This window comes from Sapajus apella, unplaced genomic scaffold (assembly GCF_009761245.1).
Source record: "Sapajus apella isolate SASKATOON/1434 unplaced genomic scaffold, GSC_monkey_1.0 scaffold12, whole genome shotgun sequence".
In the NCBI taxonomy this organism is placed as follows: domain Eukaryota; kingdom Metazoa; phylum Chordata; class Mammalia; order Primates; family Cebidae; genus Sapajus; species Sapajus apella.
Window position 1 is genome coordinate 14,591,446 of NW_022436952.1, and position 22,051 is coordinate 14,613,496.

Consider the following 22,051-nt stretch of genomic DNA (forward strand, 5'->3'; position numbering starts at 1 on the left):
CCGGCCTGGGCGACAAAATGAGACCCTGTCTCAAAAAAAAAAAAAAAGAATGCTTGCCAAGTCCTTTGAAAATATCTAGAGTGTGTACCTACAAGAACTGAATTTGGCTAAAATAGTGATTCTCAAAGTCTGGTGTCCAAGCCAGTTGCAGTGACATCACTGGAGAATCCCCAAGAAATTCAAATTATTTGTCAGGCCCTGTAGGTTACTCCTATAATCCCAGTACTTTAGGAGGCTGAGGCGGAGGACTGTTGGAGGCCAGGAGTTCAAGATCAGCCTGGACAACATATCAATATTCCATCTCTACAAAAAAAATTTTTTTTTAATTAGCCTGGCTTGGTGGCACATGCCTATAGTCCCAACTACTCAAGAGGCGAAGGCGGGAGGATCACTTGAGCCCAGGAGTTCGAGGCTGCAATGAGTTCTGTTCGCCCCACTACACTCCAGCCTGGGCAAAAGAGCAAGACGCTGTTTCTTAAAAAATAAAAAATAAATGCAAATTCTTGGGCTCCAAGCCACAGCTGCTGATTCAGAAAGTCTAGGGGTGAGACTCAGCAATCTGCGGTATACAAGCCCTCCAGGTAAATCCAAAGTCCACTCAAGTGGGCTAGAATATCCCAGGTTCCTTCTTTGCCACCTTCCACAACACTGGAATGAAAAATCCTATCCCTGCCCACCTGTGGACATCTGACATCACAGATAAACCCTGCTCTCTCCTACCACCCTCTACCTCCCCACCAGACCTCTGCCACACCACAAAGCCCCCTGGCTTACCACTTCTCCTATTTCAAAGTCACACTGCTCACAATTGCTCATTCTCTGCCCTATTTCCTCACCTTCTGCCACTTTCCCACCCACTCCCTGTGGACCAGCATCCTGGGAGGCCCAGGCTGTGACATCAATCTAGGGCACAGGCCCCTCCCTCATCACCTACCCTTAGCCATCTCTCTGCACTGGGACTAGTCCACCCCTGCTCCCCTATTTCCCCATTTCAGCCTAGAGGAGCCTTGATTCATTCCCAAACTTAACTCTCTATTCTCCAGGAGGAGGCCCTTGCCTCACTGGGTAACACACCTACCTGCTGGCCGGCATCCCCAGCTCATTCATACCGAGGGAGGAGGTTTCAGAGGAAGGTGACTGGGGAAGGACACAGGCCAACAGTACTTTTTTCACTTCCCTTTTCACACAAAGTACCCTTCGAAGTTTTCTGCCTAGCTAAGGGCTCCTTCCTCTATCTGCACAAGGCATCCCAGCCCTGAATCGGTTCCATTCAGGGACCAATACCACACTCTGCCTGCTACAGTTGACCTAAACACTAAGCACAAGAAACAACAAAGAGCTAACCCAGCTCTCTCATTCCCCACAACACCAGCAGTGCGCGGCCAGCCCTCCTGGGTTCACGCCAACTTTTCAGGGAAGCAATGACAGCTGACATTTCAGTGGTATATGAAGATTTCAGTGGTACATGGATATCTCAGTGGCAATGGACCTCTCAGTGGCACATGGACATCTCAGGGGCACATGGACCTCTCAGTGGCACATGGACCTCTCAGTGGCACATAGACCTCTCAGTGGCACATGGACATCTCAGTGGCACATGGACATCTCAGTGGCACACGGACCTCTCAGTGGCACACGGACATCTCAAGGGCACACGGACCTCTCAGGGGCACACGGACATCTCAGTGGCACACGGACATCTCAATGGCACATGGACCTCTCAGTGGCACACGGATATCTCAGGGGCACACGGACCTCTCAGTGGCACATGGACATCTCAGTGGCACACAGACATCTCAGTGGCATATGGACATCTCAGTGGTACATGGACATCTCAGTGGTGTACAGCTCATAAAGAGCTCTCACAATCAGTGTCCCCTCATCACTCACAATCATCCTGTGGCCTCAATATCACTATTGTCCACATTTGCAGACAAGGAAACAGGACCACTCTTTCCCCCGGGCCCCATGTCAATGGTGCGTGCCTGCCCAACAAAGGGGATAGCACCACTAGGAGGGCAAAAATGGATTATTGGGGGAGGAGGGGGAGTAAAAAACGATTATTCTTTTTATGTGTAAAAGCACAGAACATAAACAGTAATGCAGTAGATGTGTGGTATTAAAATTTCATGGGTTGCAATTAGGAAAAAAAACAGTTCAGAAGATAAAGCAGGAGGATTGTAACAGTGAGAAAAAAAAAAAGGTTGACAAACATGGTAACAGCAGAAGCCCATTACAACCCAGAGGCTGAACATTGCTGAGCTGCCAAGGAGGTTTAGCCTCCGCCCTTCCTGGACAGCTGTCAGTCTCCTTGCTCAAGGCTCTACCCAAGGACTAGGGTATAGCAAATATTTCTTAAAACAAGCCAGCTTCAGGAATCTTGCTGTTCCAGGCAGCCCAAACATGCAATGCTGATGGAAAGGGGAGCTCCTGCAACAGCCCTGCAACCCCCAACGGTGGAGGCTGCCGCCAACTTTTCTCCTGCTGAGGTCCAGGGCCCCACAGTGACTTGGGATGGGCCGTAAATGACTTGGCCAGAGCCCAGGCCAGCCACAGCCATGCTGTTGCCATGGTGACAGGGGTGGGGCTACTTACTTGGGGTCTTCTTCCCAGGGCGTGCAGATTTGTATGTGGACGCTGAGTCATGCTCTCCAGGCTCACCTGTGTCAGAGAAGAAGGGCTCAGTGTGTGCAGCTCCTCTCACTGACCTGAGAAGCCGGCTTTGCCATGGGTGGCTGGGCGGGCAGAGGGTTTACGTAGACAGCCCTTTCCTCCAACCTTCCCCATCTCATCATTTACAAGAGCTACAAACAAGCTGATCTAAGGACCAATTTGGTGCGTTCCCTCTTTTTTCTGACTTAAAATGTAGTGAGGGTCACATCTGTTTTCCACCAGCACCCAGTTCTAGGGCCTCTGAGACTTCTCTGAACTTTGGCTTCTTCAAGCATACAGTGGAGATGGCTTCACCTTGCTCATGGTTGATGTGACTCCTGAATGAGATCAAGGTGCCTGGTGTGTGGCAGAGGCTGGATCAACACTTGTTCCTTTCCCACTGCTTTTTCTCTCCCCTCCTCCCACACACCAACCACCTATCGCTTTGCCGATCATACCACTGCACTCCAGTCAAGGCAACAAAGCCAGACTCTGTCTCAAAAAAAAGAAAAATGTAATTAGCCAGGCATGATGGTGTGTATCTATAGTCTTAGCTAATCGGGAGGCTGAAGCAGGAGGACTGCTTGAGCCTAGGAGTTTGAGGTTACAGTGAACTATAATCACACCATTGCACTTCAGCCTGGGTGACAGAGCAAGATCCTGTCTCTAAATAGCCCCTGCCTTGATAGAGATCACAACCTAGTGAGGGAGATCTACGGGGATCCTGAGGAAGGGTACGATGCTGCCCATGCAAGAGCCCCGAGAGGATAATCAGGACCCCAGGCCCAGTCTGAGGAGTGGGAGCAGCGGCAGGGGAGGCTGGCTATAAATGTAATGTTTCGGTGATCTCTGAAGGGTGAGAGGAGTTACTTAGTGAAGATGGAGGAGTTCAAGCCTTCTGGAGAGTGGGGAGGAGCACACACAAAGGCCCTGCGGCAGGAAGTTTTGCATATTTGAGGAACTGAATGCACAGAGACGCATCGGAGGAGTTGGGGGGCACCTTGGGGCTGGAGAGAGACCAACAGGGCCTGACCTGGCTTCTAGGCCAGGGTCAAGGGTTTGGTCCACCTCTGGGAGTAATGGGAAGCCTAGTGAGAGGGCAAAGCCAAATAGGTCCCAGGAGATGAACTCTGCATCATGAAAATCTCTCTCTGGCTGCAGTGGCAGACGCAGAGGGTTTAGGAAGCTGCCACAGTCATGGGGTGACAGGTGACGGCGACAGATACAGTAACGACAAGCAGCGCTTGGACCAGCAGACTAAGTAGGGAGACTGAAAGAAGTGAAATTTGGCAATGCATTGCATATGGGGTGATGAAAAGGGGGTGTCAAAGAGGAATTCCAGATTTCTCCTCCAAATGAGCCATTCCCCCACCAAACACAGTAACAAGCCCAAGTCCATTTAAAACCCATCCAAGTTGGCCTCAAGATCACAGGCAAAAAGAGTCTATCTGTCCAGAAAGTCCAAGTATTAACATCAAGTCCTCAAAAATGCTTTAGGAAAGATTCTAAAGGTCGGAATGAAGCAGAATCCCCACCAGCCTCCAGATGGAAGGCGGATATTTCAGGAGCCCTGAAACTCAGGCCCCAGTGCTCGGGATCAGGCCCCGATCTCCCATCCCAAAACACTGAGGGGACCCACCAGGTGGCAGGGCTCTGCAGAGGGCAGCATAGGGGGCTGCTAAGGTCACCTGAGCTGGTGGTGGGCTCCTGGAGCTGCCTGATGCACCGCTTCAACTCGGTTTTGAGGTCTAAGGTGCTCTGCTGGATGCCTTTTATCAGCTCGTGGTTCAGTTCCACCTTGGGGACGTAGACTGGCTTTGTTGAGATTCCTCGCAGCTTGGATGCTTTCTGGAACATGCCAGGGGGTTAGTGCAGGCAGCTCTGGTGATACCAGGGCCTGGGCCCAGTCCTCACAAACCCCAGGAGGCTCTCCCCTATGCCTGTGAGTGCTAAGTCCAACTGACCTGTTCAAATTACAGGCCAGAGGTCACCAGGAGTTAAAATGCCACTTGAAGACACAGTAATCTGAAGCTGGAAGGGACCCCAGAGGTCACTCATCTTACTGACAGGGAAACTGAGATCTAGTCATGGCAAGAAGCCTGCCAGGAACTCTGCTAGCTGGTGTCACAGACACAGCTGGGACTGAGGTCTTCTGAGCCCCCAGGATGATGCTCTTTCCACTTGTCCACATGAGGGTGGAAAAGCACAGGAAACTCAAGACTACCCCGATCCTAGGAAAACGGCTCTAATCACACGTTCTGATAACAGATAGGGATATCTTGCGGGATGTGGAATCCAGCCAAGGAACATCTTGTGAGAAGGGAGGGTCTTCCTGGAAGTCCCAAACTTTGAGGCAAAATAGGGTTTTACAGTATCAAGAGGCCCAGATGTGCACCCAGATCCTTTGAGAGCTTGGGGCAGCTGCTCCAAAAGACATGAATGAGCACTTGGGATGAAGCTTAATGCCATCCAGACTAGGCACTTATCAGGCCTCAGTGCACAGAGAGAAGGTTCCCATTTACTCCTGCACTGTCTCCCCACCCCCCAATCCAAAGAAGGAATCTGGGCCATTCAGGTATAGTTGCAGGTCACTCAATCAATGGGGCACACCACTATATGCCAAGCACTCTGCCATGTGCTGGTCAGATTGGCAGAAGGATGAAGGAGGGTGATAAGAGATGGGCTTACAGCCAAACAGCCACAAAAAAAGCATGTCTGAAACATCACCCAGTGCTACTGTAGCAGCAGTGTGGCATGCTTGGGAACAAAGACACGGCATGGCAATGGGATCCAAGGCCCTGGAAGGACACGACTCACGAGGCAAGAATGTCCAGCATGGCACCTCACCCATACCTGCTGTGTCTAGGGAATGGTGAATGCAGAGGGCATGAGCCAGGGACGGACAATAAGAGATGAGGCTGCTGACAGAGGCAGGGCCCCTCATGTCCCTCAGCCCGGGACCCTGCGAGCCGTGCCAAGGCACATGAGGCCAGAAACAGCAGGGGGCCCATGCTTTAGAAAGACATCTTGATACAGTCTGGATGTTCGTCCCCTCCAAATCTTATGTTGGAATGTGATCCCCAGTGTTGGAGGTGGGGCCTGGTGGGAGGTGTTTGGGTCATGGGGGTGGATCCCCCATGCATGGCTTGGTGCCCGCCCCATGGTAACAGGTGAGTTCTTGCATGAGCTGGTTGTTTAAAGGAGACTGGCCCTTCCTCCTCTGTCTCTTGCTCCCTCTCTAATGCTGTGGCATGGCTGCTTCCAGCTTCACCTTCTGCCATGAATAAAAGTTTCCTCACCAAAGGCCTCACCAAAAGCCAAACAGATGCTGGTGCCACGCTTGTAAAACCTGTAGAACTGTGAGCCAAATAAACCCCTTTTCTTTATAAATTACTCAGTCTGGCCAGGCACAGTGGCTCATGCCTATAATCTCAGCACTTTGGGAGGCCAAGGCGGGTGGATCACCTGACATCAGAAGTTCGAGACTACCCTGGCCAACATGGTGAAACCCCGTGTCTACTAACAAAAATTAGCTGGGTGTGGTGGCTCACGCCTATAAATCCCAGCTACTCAGGAGGCTGAGGCAGGAGAATCACTTGAATCTGGGAGGCAGAGGTTGCAGGAGCCAAGATCATGCCACCGCACTCCAGTCTGAGTGACAAGAGCAAAACTCCATCTCTATATAAATAAATAAATAACTCAGTCTTAGGTGCTCCCTTATAGCAATGCAAAAGGGACTAACACACACTTCCAGGGGCTGCTGTAGAAAGGATGAGAGGAAGTGGCAGATTGTGTGGTAGGCAACATTCTAAGATGGCCCTCAAGCCCCCACCCCGATTGATGTACATACCTTGTACAATGCCCTCCCTTTGAGCATGGGCTGTGTTGAATGAAATGGGATGTTGCCACTCCTGTGATTACGTTATGTTATATGGCAAAGGGGATGGAATATTGCAGGTGTAATTAGCATCTCAAATCAAGTGATTTTTAGTTCATCAAAAGGGGAATTAGATAATTAAGTCAGGGGTGGCCCTGACTTAATCAGGTTAAAAGCCCTTAAAAGGGGGATTGCTCCAATGCAAGACATCCCCCACAAAAAAAAAAAAGAAGGACTGCATCTTTCTAGAGGAGAAATTCTCATGCTGGCCTTGAAGAAGTTAGCTATCAAGCCGAGACAGCCGGCAAGAAAGAGGGGGCCTCATTCCTACAACCATAAGGAACTAAATTCTGCCAGCAACCACATTAGCCTGGAAGACAACCCTGAGCTCCAAAAGAAACAGCCTGGCAATCCCTTGCAGACTGTAGCCTGGTGAGACCCTATACAGGCCAACCATAAAGCCATGTCCAGATTTCTGAGCCACAGAAACTCTGAAAGAATACATACGTGTTGTTTTTTTTTTTTTTTTTTTTTTTTGAGACGGAGTTTCGCTCTTGTTACCCAGGCTGGAGTGCAATGGCGCGATCTCGGCTCACCGCAACCTCCGTCTCCTGGGTTCAGGCAATTCTCCTGCCTCAGCCTCCTGAGTAGCTGGGATTACAGACATGTGCCACCATGCCCAGCTAATTTTTTGTATTTTTAGTAGAGACGGGGTTTCACCATGTTGACCAGGATGGTCTCGATCTCTTGACCTCGTGATCCACCCGCCTCGGCCTCCCAAAGTGCTGGGATTACAGGCTTGAGCCACCGCGCCCGGCCTCATATGTGTTTTTTGAAGCCCCTGCATTTGTGTTAAGTTGTTACCCAGCTCAGAAAACTAATACAGCATGTGTCTCAGGGATGCTTCCAGCGACCTCTTCCAGTCCCCAGCTCCTTGAGGGCCCAATCATCAACAGCATGACATCAGGCAAAAAAAACGTTCAACAATGCCTCCTGGCAACCCACCTCCAGAAACTCGAACTCATCCCCCTTGGTCAGGCCCCGTTCAATCTCCTCCTTCAGTGTCTGAATCTCACTCTTCTTCTTGAGGAGAATCTGATAAATGCTGTCCAACTTGGTGTTGACCCTCTTCTCCTCCTCCTTTATCTTCCATGTCAAGGTGGTCTCTGAGGCATCCAGGAGAGCCTTCATTTCCATGTATTCGTGTCGTAGCTGCTCCACCTTTTTGTTTGCAGTCATCTGAGAGGGCCAAGGTAAGAGGGCGCTCATCAAATGGGCAAAAATGCTGAGGCTGCAGCCCCAAGCGTTGGTAAGATGTGGAGTTCTGGGAACTCTTACCTGCACTTTCTGGGAGAACAAGCCACTTTGGAGAGCAACTTGGTAAACTCTGGTACATTTGGAGGTGCTCATATGCCATGACTCAGCAACTCCAGTTTTAGTAATATATGCTACAAAAACTCACAGCCACCTGCCCCAGAGACATGCACAAGAATGTTCACAGGCAGCACTGTCTGAAGTAGCAAAAACCCGGAATCAACCTGAACATCCATTGGTGGAAGACTTGATGCACAGACTGGGAACTATTCATAGGATGGAATACTAAACAGTTATGAAAATTAATAAACTGGAGCTATGCATGGATGAATCTCCATGAGAGAAAAACAACTTGCAGAAAACCGACCATCTGGTGCTCTTTCAATACAGGTTAGAAACAAGCAGAATGGTAACATGCACAAAGAAACGTGTAGGAATGAATGAATAAATTCAGGAGAATGGTAACTTCTGGAAGAGAGGAAGGGGATGGAATAAGGGAGAAACAGGGCCAGGCACAGTGGCTCATGCCTGTAATCCCAGCATTTTGGAAGACTGAGGCGAGCAGATCACAAGGTCAAGAGATTGAGACCATGCTGGCCAACATGGTGAAACCCATCTCTACTAAAAATACAAAAATTAGCTGGGCGTGGTGGTGCACACCCATTGTCCCAGCTACCTGGGAGGCTGAGTCAGGAGAATTGCTTGAACCCAGGAGGCAGAGGTTGCAGTGAGCCGAGATCACACCGTTGCACCACAGCCTGGGCGACAGAGTGAGACTCCGTCTCAAAAACAAAAAAAAAAGAATAAGGGAGAAACAGACGGGAGGGGCTGCCGCAATGATATTTTATTTCTTAAGCTAAAGGCAGTTCATGGGCAATTTTTAAAAATAAAAGTCAGGATGCAGCTTTGGAAAATTTCTGAGAATATCATGCTCTAGAACTGTACTTTCCAATAATATAACCACTTGCTACATGTGGCTACTGAGCACCTGAAATGTGGCTAGTCCAAACTGAGACTCAACGTGAGTGTAAAATACATACTGGCTTTCAAAAGCTTCATACCAATAAAAGGCATGTAAAGTATTTTACTGCTTTAAAACTGATAAGTTGAAAGAAAAATATTTCAGATATACTGAATTAAATAAACTGTAATATTAAAATTAATCTCAGCCAGGTGCAGTGGTTGAGGCTCATAATCCCAGCATCTTAGGAGACCGAGGCAGGAGGATCACTTGAGGCTAGGAGTTCAAGACCAACCTGGGCAACATAGTGAGATCCCTTCTCTACACAAATAAAAATAAAAAATTATTCCTATAATATTATTATAAAAAATATAATAATAAAAATTATTATTCCTATAAAAAATTACTATTCCTAGCTAGTGGGAGGTGTGGGGTGGAAACGGGGGGTAGGCTGAGTCAGGAGGATTACTTAAGCCCAGGAGTTCGAAGCTGCAGTGAGCTATGATTGTTCCACTGCACTCCAGCCTGGATGACAGAGTAAGACCTGTCTCCAAAAAAGATAAATAAATAAAATAAGCCTAATATACTATTCAAATTCATTTAAAGTTATCTGCACTCCCACTGTATTTCTGCTGGACAGCACTGCTTTAGCAGCTGCAATTTTGTTTCCCATCTTGGATAGCCTCAATAGCTGCTATGGTTTGAATGTCTCCTCCAAAGCTCATGTTGAGATTTAAGTGCCATTGAGGTGATTAGGTCGTGAGGGTTCTGTCCTCATGAATGGATTCATGTTGTTCTCACAGGGGTCTGTCCTCCTCTTTCCTGTCTCACTCTCCTGCCTTCCATCCTTCCGCCATGGATGATCCTTACCAGATGCCGGAAGCATGCTCTTGGACCTCTCAGCCTCTAGAACTGTGACCAAATAAACTTTTCTTTGCAAATACCCAGTCTATGGAATTCTGTTATAGCTGCAGAAAATGGACTAAGACGATAGCTCAGAATCAAACATAACAAAGAAAAAACGCACAAGAAGGACAGCAGACTGGAAGAGAGGAAGTCAAGTATTTCTTCACCAATCTTTTTTTTTTTTTTGAGATGGAGTTTTGCTCTCATTACCCAGGCTGGAGTGCAACAACACGATCTCGGCTCACTGCAACTTCTGCCTCCTGGGTTCAAGAGATTCTCCCGCCTCGGCCTCCCGAGTAGCTGGAACAACAGGTGTGCGCCACCACACCTGGCTAATTTTTTGTATTTGTAGTAAAGATGGGGTTTCATCATGTTGGCCAGGCTGGTCTTGAACTCCTGACCTCAGGTGATTCATCCGCCTTGGCCTCCCAAAGTGCTGGGATTACAGGCATGAGCCACCACGCCCAGGCTTCTTTGCCAGTCTTTTACTGTGCAACATCTAATGTGACTACAAGTGTCCCCGGTGTTCATTTTCCCCTTTTTCCTTTTGGTAAGAGAACATTCCTGGAGTTTCTTCTGGGCATGTGGCAACCCAGACTACATTTCTCAGTGTCCCCTGTAGCTAGGCTAGGCGACATGACTAGCTCCTTCCACTGACACATGACTAGGAGTGATATGTGCAACAGTGTGTCACTTGTGTAAAGGGAAATCGCTCGTTGTCCTCCACTTCCTCTTTGTCCCTTTTCTCACAGGCTAGAACAAAAGTGTAATGGTAACCCAGCTTCAACCAAAGAGGTTGGGACAATACTTTGATCACATTTAAGCCTCTGAATTTTGGTGTATCTTTGTTACAGCAGTTTAAGCTGCCCTCTAGCCAATGCAGGTACTTTCATGTGCAACCTCTTCAGAAAGAAGTTGTGTTTCCATTGTGCAAATGGGAAAATGAAGGCTCAGAGATCTATCAACAAGACCAAAGTGACATAGGTTAGTATGTGACAGAGCTGGTATTCTAACCCAGACCTCATCTAATTAAACCAAAACTGCTGCAGTAAAATTGGATGCTGCAGCTCTGAAACAGGGTAAAAATCTGATCTTCCCATTTAAAGGCAATTTAAATGTACTGGAAATCTGAAAACCAGAGGGAACAAAACCATTCCTAATTTACCACTCCAACACTTCTAGATTCTTCTATAATATTCCTTTTCAGTTTTTTTTTTTTCCTTTACTCTCTTTAATGGGTTAAATCCTGGGCCCCAAAAGTCATGTCTGTATACCAGAACCTGTGAATGTAAGTGTACGTAGGAAAGAGGTATTTGCGGGTGCAATTAAAGATTTTGAGATTCGGTCATCCTTGATTACCTAGGTGGTCCCTGAATCCATTGACAAGGGTCCTTATTGGAGATGGAAGACACTGAGGGAGGGAGAGACAGATATGTGAAGACAGAGACAGAGATTGGAATGATACAGTCGAATACCTGAGCTACCAGAAGCTGTAAGAGGCAAGGAAGCCTTCTGCCCTAGAGACTTCGGGAGTGTGGCCACGCCAACATCTTGATTTTGGACTTCTGGCCTCCAGAGCTCTACCAGAGTACACTTCTGTTGTTGTAGGCCACCGAGTTTGCGGCAATTTGTTACAGTAGCCCTATGAAACTAATATACTTCCTTTTTATAAACGGGTGCAACCCTAGGAGGTATATACTTTTGCTTCCCCTTTTTCTCCCACTTTATATTATATCCATTTTTCTGAATTACTACTTTTTAACCCAAATTTATAATGATTTCCCCACAGTGTGGTTTATAGCTAATTTTCGGCTTGGGCTTGCAAAGGATCTCTCTTGGACATGCAGCTGTCTGCATGCTTTGCAAGGTTGGTGTTTCATCCTGACACTGTGAGTGCACCCAACACCAGCCTTGCCATGGTCAGAGCCATGCCTGTCCTGCCTGGAGGCCGAGGGAGCCACAGGGTAGGGCTGGCATTGGGGAGCCCCGCCACTCACCCGAATATCCTGCTGCCTGGCCCTCACATCATCCAGCGCTCTCGACGCCCCGTTGATCTGACTGTACATGACACTCACTTTGTGCCTCAGGGTGGCCTGCAGGAAAAGCAAATGAGGGTGAGAAGGCACCTCTTGAGCCCAGCCCCACCAGAAGCCATCCCTGGATCTATCCCACAGGATAGATCCCTTCCTCTTCCACTCCACCAAGTCTTGCCACCCCAAGTCCTGTCACCCGAGTCCTGCCTGCTTGGAGGTTTTTGAGGCATTCTAATACTTACTACCTCCCTTTATCCTTTTCAGAGGACAGTACAGAGCAGTGTTCCAGTCCCAATTCCCAGCTGTGCAACTGTGTCCTTCACCTCAGTTATCTTGGATACAAAATAGAAACAACTGTCCCCAGATCATAGGGTTATTGGGAGGATTAATTGAAACAAGGTAAGTACTCAGCCCAATGCCTGGATCTTAGGAAAAAAATGCTAAATGTCAGCTTCAGCTTATATTATTATGAGTTTCTTCTCTACTCATTTTACAGCCAATGAAACCCTGGCAAGGAGGACAGCAAGGTGGCCAAGCTTACACAGGAACAGAATGAGCAGGGACAGCAGGTGGGGCCACTCAGACCAACCCTCCCACTGCAAACAGCCAGGAAAGCAGTCCAAATAATCGGGCAGGGAGGGGATCTGCTAAAAGATGCTGGAGTCAATCAAGCAGAGGATTAAGAAGCCAAGGTCCAGGAGAAGAGGGAAGAGAGCCCAGAGAAATAAGCCTGATATCTAGAATGTTCTCTCCAGAGGCATCTGCCAATCCCAGAACAAACTTGGGAGCCTTTGTCAGCCTCACAGGGCAGGGAGACAGAAATCAGAGTCCAAGGCTCACTGCAGGCTGGGACCAGCAAGGACTGGGAATAAGACGAAGCAGCCAGCCAGGTGCAGTGGCTCACACCTGTAACCCTAGAACTTTAGGAGGCCCAGGCGGGTGGATCATTTCGGCTTAGAAGTTCAAGACCAGCTTGGGCAACATGGCAAAACACTGTCCCTACCAAAAATACAAAAATTTGCCAGGCGTGGTGGTGCACACCTGTAGTACCAGCTACTTAGGGGGCTGAGGCAGTAGGATCACTTGAACCCGGGAGGTTGAGGCTGCATTAAGCTGAGATAGCATCACTGCATTCCAGCCTGGGTGACAAAGTGAAACCCTGTCTCAAAAAAAAAAAAAAAAAAAAAAAAAGAAGCGGCTCACAGGAGCTGAAACCCAGCTGCAAATCTGCCCAGTCCCTGAAAGGAAATTAAGCTAATTCAGAGTTGCTACGCCCTAGCCACCTCCAGCAACAAAGACATATTGTATATGAAGGAAGCTAATATCATCCTCATCTGATTTCTATTAATTTTCTTCATCAATATCTGAGTTTCCTACCTCCCTGCTAGATGAAATATTGGGGCACAGAAATGGGAAGAAAAATCACCACAACCACCATAATAACAGCAGCTAGTATTTATTATGCACTTACTGTATGCCAGACACTGTTCTAGTGCTTTACATATATTAACTTACCTAAAGCTAAGAACAACACTATGAGGTAGGAATTATCCAACCTTTACAGACAACGACACTAAGGGACGCAGCAATTAAGGGACTTGCCCCAGCTACACTACTGGTAACTGGCACAGCTTAGATCCTGGTATTAAAATCATAGACGCATGCCCAAACTGAGCATGCTGGAGATTTCTAGAAAAAAAAATTTCCTTTCCCTAACTAGCAGGCACAACACACTCTGGCCCTCTCTTCCACTTTCCAGACTCTTCAACTCCACCCAAGATATTCTGGGCAGATCCTGATTTTGAATCTGGATGTGAACAACCCAGTGACAGTCACATGTAGGAGTTGGAGGCAGGGACCAAGGCTACACTAACTCAATCTGAAAAGCCCAAGTTGCTCATGATGTTTCAAACTTGACCTCTGTGATATTGCCCTTCGACCTGGCCTCTAACGGTGGCCAAGATAAAGTGTGGGCCAAAGACCAGGCTTAGATACATCTGGCCTTGTGGGCCTCAGAGCAGGAAGAGACCTCAGAACACCCCAAGGCTGCCAACTGCTTCACTTCCAAGAGCTGCTCATAGCACCGCTCCCTAAGCCCTATATTTTGAAAGATTTTATGCCCCGTTAATCAAAAAAACGCGGCAGAACCCTCATCACAAATGGTGCCCACACGACTCTAGATCAAAGGAAAGTGGCCCAAAAACTTTGGTAGCAGCAATAACCCCCTAATCGAAGGTAAAGAACTTTTTGAAATTCTGAGGATCCCTTCACAGACTGGAGACTTGGGTCTTCCACATAGGAGGTACCAGAGTCTCAAGTCTGCCCACACCAGTGGCCAAGACAACCCAGCCTCCAAGGCCAAGGGCATTGCCCAGCTGAGACTGCCTCTGCCAACAGTGATGAGCAGCAGTAGCAGGGCTCAAAAAGCAGACCTGTTATAGGACTCAACAAGTCAGGACAGCAGGGGGCAGGCATTGAGAAAGGAAGGCCTATTGCAAGGATTAAACAGCAGAGTTTAGGCAAGGCGCCTGGCTCACACCTGTAATCCCAGCACTTTGGGAGACTGAGGTGGGAGGATCCCTTGAGGCCAGGAGTTGAAGACCAGCCTGGACAAGATAGTGAGATCCCATCTCTACAAAAAAATGTTTTAAAATATTAGCTGGGTGTGGTGGTGCAGGCCTGTAGTCCTTGCTGCTCAGGAGGCTGAGGCAGAAGGATCCCCTGAGAACAGAGTTTAAGGTTATAGTGAGCTATGATCATGCCACTGTACTTCAGTCTGGGTGACAGAGTGAAAACCTGTCTCTAAAAGAAAAGATTAAAAAAATAAATATGAGTTTATAGCCAGGCGTGGTGGCACACCTGTAGTCCCAGCTACTCGGGAGACTGAGATGGGAGGAGCGTTGAGGGCAGGAGTTCAAGACCAGCCTGGGCAACATAGTGAGATCCTGTCTTTACAAAAGAATTTTTTAAAACTTAGCCAGGTGTGGTGGCTCATATTTGTAGTACTATCAACTCAGGAGGCTAAGGCGGGAGGATCACCTGAGCCCAGGAGTTTGAGGTTACAGTGAGCTGTGATCACCCCCCTGTACTCCAGCCTGGGTGACAGAGTAAGATCCTGTCTCTAAAAGAAGAAAAAAAAGCCGAGTTTATAGCCAGGTGTGGTGGCACAACTGTAGTCCCAGCTACTCAGGAGGCTGAGATGGGAGGATCCTTTGAGGCCAGAAGTTCAAGAACAGCCTAGGCAACACAGCAAGACCCTGTCTCTAAAAGAAAAAAAAAGCGAAGCTTATATGCTACACAAAGCTGGACACAGACCCCCAACTCTGACCTTGCTCAGGCTACTGTCTCCTTTGACAACATGAAGACTGGCCTTGTTCTCCCTGAAGGTGCTGTGAGAATGAAATGAAATCAGGCCATGCTTTGGATCTTAGACTGATGTAACAAAAGGTGGTTTGATTTCAGCCTCTGCTTTGAGTCCACAAGGGGAAGGTATGATCCCCAAACCACCTAAAAACATTGCAGATCTGAAAGGCCCTTAGGAATCCACCTAGTCCCACTGGCTTACCATTCTGGTAAGGACCCGGGTCCAGCGGCCAAACTCTGTGCTCAAAGTCACACGGCCAGGACAGAGGACACTATGGTGCAAGAGTGTTGGCTCTCCCTGTGGCTCTGATCCAGCTGACTACGGGGACACTGCCCACCCCCCGCCCCAATCCTCTAATAACAACCCTCCCTGATCACAGAACTCTCCGGCCCACCACAGGCTTTTGCTTACGTGACCTCAAGCTTCGGGACTGTTTGGTGCTCTGAGCTGTATGGACCTGGATACGAGGCTGGTTCATGAGGAGAACCTGCAGCCTATGAAATCAAACCAACCTGGAAGCAATGCCTGCGTGGCCATTTACTGCATTAGGTCAGGCTAAGTTCATTTCTCTGGACCTCAGTATCCTCAACTGTAAAATGAAACTAATCATATCCACCTTCTGGGTGCCACCAGGATTTAGTGAGGGAACAGGAGTAACCTCCAAGGTTCATAACTGATATTCAAAACCCTCTACTAAACACCATCAGATAGTGGGGCGCAGTGGCACACGCCTTTAATCCTAGCACTTTAGAAGGCCGAGGTGGGCAGATCGCTTGAGCTTGGGAATATGAGATCAGCCTGGGCCACATGGTGAAACGCCATCTCTACAAAAAAGTACAAAAATTGGGGAGACTGTAGTCCCAACTATTTGGGATGCTGCGGTCCCAGCTACTCTTGAGGCTGAGGTAGGATGATCCCTTAAACCCGGGAAGTCAAGGCTGCAGTAAGCTGTGATTCTGCCACTGCACTCCAGTTTGGGTGAGAGGAGCAAGACCCTGTCTCAAAAAAAATAAAAATAGCCGGGCACGGTGGCTCACACCTGTAATCCCAGCACTTTGGGAGGCTGAGGCGGGTGGATCACGAGGTCAAGAAATCGAGACCATCCTGGTCAACATGGTGAAACCCCGTCTCTACTAAAAATACGAAAATTTCGCTGGGCGTGGTGGCGCGTGCCTGTAGTCCCAGCTACTCAGAGGCAGGAGAATTGCCTGAACCCAGGAGGTGGAGGTTGCGGTGAGCCGAGATTGCGCCATTGCACTCCAGCCTGGGTAACAAGAGAGAAACTGTCTCAAAAAGAAAGAAAGAAAGAAACACCATCAGACAATGACAGGCTTACGGCCAGTAACCTAACCTGTCTTCATGGATGATGGGAGGGGACTATATAATCTCCCAGCCCTTTTCTACTCCTCGAATTCAGGCCCATCTCCCCAGGGCATATCCAGAGTGTGGCAGAGGTGATGGGGCCCCTCTGCACGACCTGGCAGGCCCAGGCTGCCCTCTGCGCCCTCCCGGGCCATTTCCTACCTCCAGGTCGGCGCTGGCCTGGCTGAAGGACGCGGGAGAGCAGGCCTTATGCTCCACCAGGCAGATGTGGCAGATGCACTCACTGTGCTCAGGGCAGAAAAATTCCCTCAGCCGGTTGTGCTGGGGACATTTGCGGCGCAGCAGGTCGCGAATGGGCGACTGCAGCGGGTGGTCCTGGAAGGTGGGGCTCTCGAAGTGCGGCTGCAGGTGCTTCTGGCAGAAGGAGGCCATGCACACCAGGCACGTCTTCACGGCGGCCTCCTTCAGGCAGTGGTCGCAGGCCACCTCGGTGCCTGCGCTGGGTGCGGAGGCGCGGGCGGGCGGCGTCCAGCCGTCGGTGGCAGGTGTCTCCCGGGCCAGGTCGGCCTGCAGGAACTGCTCCACCACGTTGCACAGCACCGTGTTCTTGTGCAGCTGCGGTCGCGCGTGGTAGACGGCACGGCACTGAGGACACAAGTACGGCGAGCCCAGGACTGCCCACGTCTCGTTCAGGCACGACCCGCAGAAGTTGTGGCCGCACGGAGTGGTGACCGGCTCCTTGAAGGGCTCCAGGCAGATGGAGCACGACAGCTCCTCGGCCAGAGGGCACAGCTCCGCCATGGCGCTCCAAGGGGTCGGGACGCGACTGCTGTACCCGCGCTCCGAGAGAGGCAGCCGAGGAAACGAAACCGAACCCAGAGGGGCAGTCCCGGCGGCTGCCAGGAAGTCACGTGGGGCGCGGGGGGCGGGGGCGGGCGCGAGAACTGGGCGGGCCGCGCGAGGTACCCCCGGGAGCCTGCGGGCGCCGGAGTTCTGATCGCTGGGAGCTGGCGAAGGCCCGGGAGGCTCCCTCGGGCTGGGCGAGGGAAGCCGGGCGCGCCCGTAGTCCCCGGGTTTAGAGCATCCTCGCGACCACCCGGAGGCTTCTGGGAGCCGCTCTGCGGTTGAGGAAGCCGACGCCGGGGTGCAGAACCCCGGACCCGCGGATTCAGAGCCCAGGCCGGCCGGGCTTCTGCACAAACTTGCGCCCGGAGCAAGTCCCCTCCTTCCCAGCACTCATTTGAGACCAGAGGTGTCCCCGCCGTCCCCGCGAGCAGCGCTGGTCATACTGTGGGGCAAACTTTAAAAACAACAACAACAAAACCTGTAGGAACTGTTGAACCACACTGCTTTTTCCTTTTACTTTTCTTAATCCTTCCTCTTCCCTCGTCCCTGACTCGGACATAGGGACATACAATCCGGGAAAACTGGAGCCCATAGTCACACACTCAGACATAAACCTGGTGATTTCTTTCCGTTCCACTGATATATCATACTTTTTTTAAAATTCCCATTTCTACTTTCCTGGGATTTGGAGTTACCCAGTTTAACAAAGGCTTTCTCTCTTCTCTCTCTCAATCTCCCTCTCTCTCATTAGAACTTAAATATTTTTCTCAAAGTTGTTGATTTAAATTTATTTCCTTTAATGTTTTCTTTGGCTCTGTTTTCCCTCTGGCTTGGCTGCAGTACCTATGGGTGGACAAGAGAGTAGAAGTGTTCAAAAGAGCGGGGTGAAGGGAGCGGGGTTTGGAAGGAGTTAGTTGGAGTTTGCTTTGGGGACAGAGTGGGTAGCAAAATGAGAAAAAGGTAAATGTGTTAGATTACCTTGAAATAGCTATTATTCATGGGGTACCTACTGTGTGCTAGATAAGTCACATGGTTATCTCTTATAATCCTTATAAACTCTGCAAGACAGCCAGTCCGTTTCAGGAATGAGAGTCTCAATTTATAGGAAGCAGGACTGGGATTCTAGCTCAGGACCGCTAACCTCCACATTGTCACTCACTCCTGGTTCCCCTAATTCTTGTCCTGCAGCCTCCTTTTCCCCCACATTTACCCTTCCTTCCTTCCTTCCTTCCTTCCTTCCTTCCTTCCTTCCTTCCTCCTTCCCTCCCTCCCTCCCTCCCTCCCTCTTTCTCTTTCTTACTCTTTTTGAGACAAGGTTTTGCTCTGTTGCCTAGGATGTGGCACTATCATAGCTCATTGCAGCCTTGACCTCCTGGGCTCAAGTGATTCTCCCACTTCAGCCTCCCAAGTAGCTGGGACTAGAGGCACATATCACCACACCCAGGTAATTTTTTTAAAAAAATTTTGTAGAGACAGGGTCCCTCTATGTTGCCTGGGCTGATTTTGGACTTCTGGCCTCAACCAATCCTCCCACCTCAGCCTCCCAAAGTGCCGAAATTATAGGTGTGAGCCACCATGCGCCTGGCCCACATCTTGTTCTCACAGAGAGGGGAAGACAGAAGCATGAGGGATAGGAAATGAAAGCTTATACATAGTATCTCATTTCACACACAAAAATATATGTTGCAGATGAGGAAGCTCAGGCTTAGAGAAACTAAATAACTTATCTAAGAATGGACATTGACACACAGCCTATCTGCTTTCAGAAGCCAAGAGTTTCCTACCATAAAATGCTGCCTCCTAAGGGAGGAGTGGAGCAGTTTCCAGGAAAGAAACACTATGAAATCCCCTCTGACCTATTTATCATGGGTGAGGTGGCCTGGTGATTCATGCCAGAATGTGTAATTCATTTTCCAGGCTGTTTGGTTTAGAAGGGCTTATTGGATAACTGAGGATGAATAGGAGGGCCATACTTTATGTTTATCAAATTCCATGCAGTAGATGTTTACTAAGACCTACTATGCAACAGGCATGCAACAGATGGAGTGCTAAAGGAGTAAGATGTGAGTCAAACATGGGCGTGCCTTCTAAAACAGGAAGAAGACAAGAGCATAAAGCAGTAAAGAGGAATATGGGGAGAGATCAGGTCCTGCTAGGGGTATGGATTCCTCATCTGGATGGTAAGGAGCCTAGTAATACCTTCTTCATGGGATGCTGTGGAATAAAAATGAAACAAGTGAGCCGGCCACAGTGGCTCACATCTGTAATCCCAGCACTTTGGGAGAATGTGGTAGGTGGATCACTTGTGGTCAAGAGTTCAAGACCAGGCTGGTCAACATGATGAAAACTCCGTCTCTACTAAAAATACAGAAATTAGCCAGGCGTGGTGGCAGGCACCTGTAATCCCAGCTACTTGGGAGGCCGAGGCAGGAAGGCAGGAGAATCACTTGAACCCAGGAGGTGGAGGCTCTAGTGAGTAGAGATTGTGGCACTGCACTCAAAACCGAAAAAAAGAGAAAGGCCCCACAAAAAAAAAAAAAAAAAAAAAAAAAAAAAAGGAAAGAAAAGAAACAAACGTAAATCACAATGATTTGATTTGATTTGATTTTTATTTTGAGATGGAGTATTGCTCTCTCTTGCCCAGTCTGGAGTACAGTGGCACAATCTTGGTTCACTGCAACCTCCACCTCCTGGGTTCAAGTGATTCTCCTGCCCCAACATCCCGTCTAGCTGGGATTACTGGCGTGTACCACCATGCCTGGCTAATCTTGTGTATTTTTAGGAAAGATGGGGTTTCATCATGCTGGCCAGGCTGGGCTTGAACTCCTGATCTCAGAATCCACCCACCTCTGCCTCCCAAAGTGCTGGGACTACAGGCATGAGCCACCATGCCTGATCTTATTTCTTTTGTGTTTTGTTTTGTTTTTAAACACACACGAATGACAGTAATGTAGGCAGGATTGGGGCATCATGAATGTTAATCCTTAAATGGGCTTATGGAGGTCCAGGGACTGTCTCCAGGGCTGAAGGGTGGGTAGAAAAACCACAGTAGAAAAACAATGTAGTCAAGTCAAATATGACCCAGCTAGTCAAAAGGGAGCTATATGGCCTAATCTAGCAGATGGCTGGCTATCTTAATTAGATTCTCTATCTGTAGGCTGGGAAAATTCAGTGAAGTAATAACCTTTATTTGTCTGCAGATATAATCTGCCAATTATATCTACCAATGACATTTCATAGAATTTAAGATCAGAGGCTGGTGTGGTTGCTCACCCCTGTAATCTCAGCACTTTGGGAGGCTGGGGCAGGTGGATCACCTGAGATCAGGAGTTTGAGATCAGTGTGGCCAACATGGTAAAATCCAAATTAGACGGGCATGGTGGGAGGCACCTGTAAATCACAGCTACTTTTGGGTGGCTGAGGCTGGAGAATTGCTTGAACCTGGGAGTGGGAGGTTCCTGTGAGCCAAGATCGCGCCATTGTACTCCCACCTGCGCAACAAGAGCGAAACTCCATCTAAAAAAAAAAAAAAAAAGCAGAATTTAAGGTCAGATCGTGGGTGTGGTTCTAACCCAGTGTTCCAGTCCTCAACCCCTTATGAAGGACATCTGTTCTTTTTCTCACTTGAAAGATGACCAGGGAAGTCTAAATGACCTACAATCATACGAACGGCTAGAGTCCCATGATCATCATTCCTGAGGTAAGCAAAAGACTACGGTGCCCATGCCCCCCACACCATGAAATTTTACAACAAGCAAGCAAACAAACAAAAATCTATTCTTAACCATAAAATAAGTGTAAAGGGGTCTAACTAAGTTTCTAGCTTTTCCATAATAACTATGATCATTTTGTTGTTCAGGTACTATTTATTTTATCAATACTTTTCTAAACAACACTGGTCGTAGTTTTTTTCTTCTTGATTTGGCCAATATGGTGAATTATACAAATGAAACATCAAACCAACCATGTATTCCTGAAATAAAACCCCTCAGTCATGAGGTATTATTGTTTTATAAATTGCTGGATTTGATTTGTTGGTATTTTGTTAGGGGTGTTTGTATCTGTGTGCGTGAGGGATGGTAGTCTAAAATTTTCTTGTAGTATCTTTGTCAGGATTTGCTATTAGGGTCATGCTGTCTTCAAAATGAATTGAGAAGTGTTCTTTTTTCCTTTATTTTCCAAAAAAGCTTGTGTAAAATTGGTATTATTTCTTTCTTAAATGTTTGATAGAATTCATGGATTCTGAACCTCTTGAACTCGTCTTCCTCGTCTTTCTGCTCTGCCTTCCAGGAAATTTCCTTAACTTTCTCTTCTATTAAAGTTGTCCCAGCTGGATGTGGTGGCTCACACCTGTAATCCCAACACTTTGGGAGGCGGAGGTGGGTGGATCATGAGGTCAAGAGATCAAGACCATTCTGGCCAACATGGTAAAACCCTGTCTCTACCAAAAATACAAAAATTAGCTGGGTGTGGTGGCAGTAATATGCAGTTCCAACTACTTGGGAGGCTGAGGCAGGAGAATTGCTTGAACCCAGAGGCGGAGGTTGCAGTGAGGCAAGATCACGCCACTGCATTCCAGCCTGGGCGACAGAGCGAGACTCCATCTCAAAAAAAAATAAAAAAAAATTTAAAAAGCTGGCCAGGCGCGGTGGCTCACGCCTGTAATCCCAGCACTTTGGGAGGCCGAGGCAGGTGGATCACAAGGTCAAGAGATCGAGACCATCCTGGTCAACATGGTGAAACCCCGTCTCTACTAAAAATACAAAAAATTAGCT

At 48.5% G+C, this 22,051-nt stretch overlaps 1 protein-coding gene across 1 annotated transcript in view; it reads right to left on the bottom strand.

Annotated features, from left to right (window-relative positions):
• The window catches only part of TRIM25 (tripartite motif containing 25), a 24,854-nt gene extending 7,538 nt beyond the window's left edge, over positions 1–17,316 (bottom strand). Inside the window, exons 1-6 of the mRNA XM_032279361.1 lie at positions 16,632–17,316; positions 11,708–11,803; positions 7,535–7,768; positions 4,341–4,500; positions 2,589–2,661; positions 1,110–1,137 (exon numbers count right to left, since the gene is read on the bottom strand). Coding sequence (XP_032135252.1) covers positions 1,110–1,137; positions 2,589–2,661; positions 4,341–4,500; positions 7,535–7,768; positions 11,708–11,803; positions 16,632–17,231 — 1,191 coding nt within the window. The 5' untranslated portion in view covers positions 17,232–17,316. The remainder of the gene's footprint in view (positions 1–1,109; positions 1,138–2,588; positions 2,662–4,340; positions 4,501–7,534; positions 7,769–11,707; positions 11,804–16,631) is intronic.
• Positions 17,317–22,051: the final 4,735 nt, after the last annotated feature.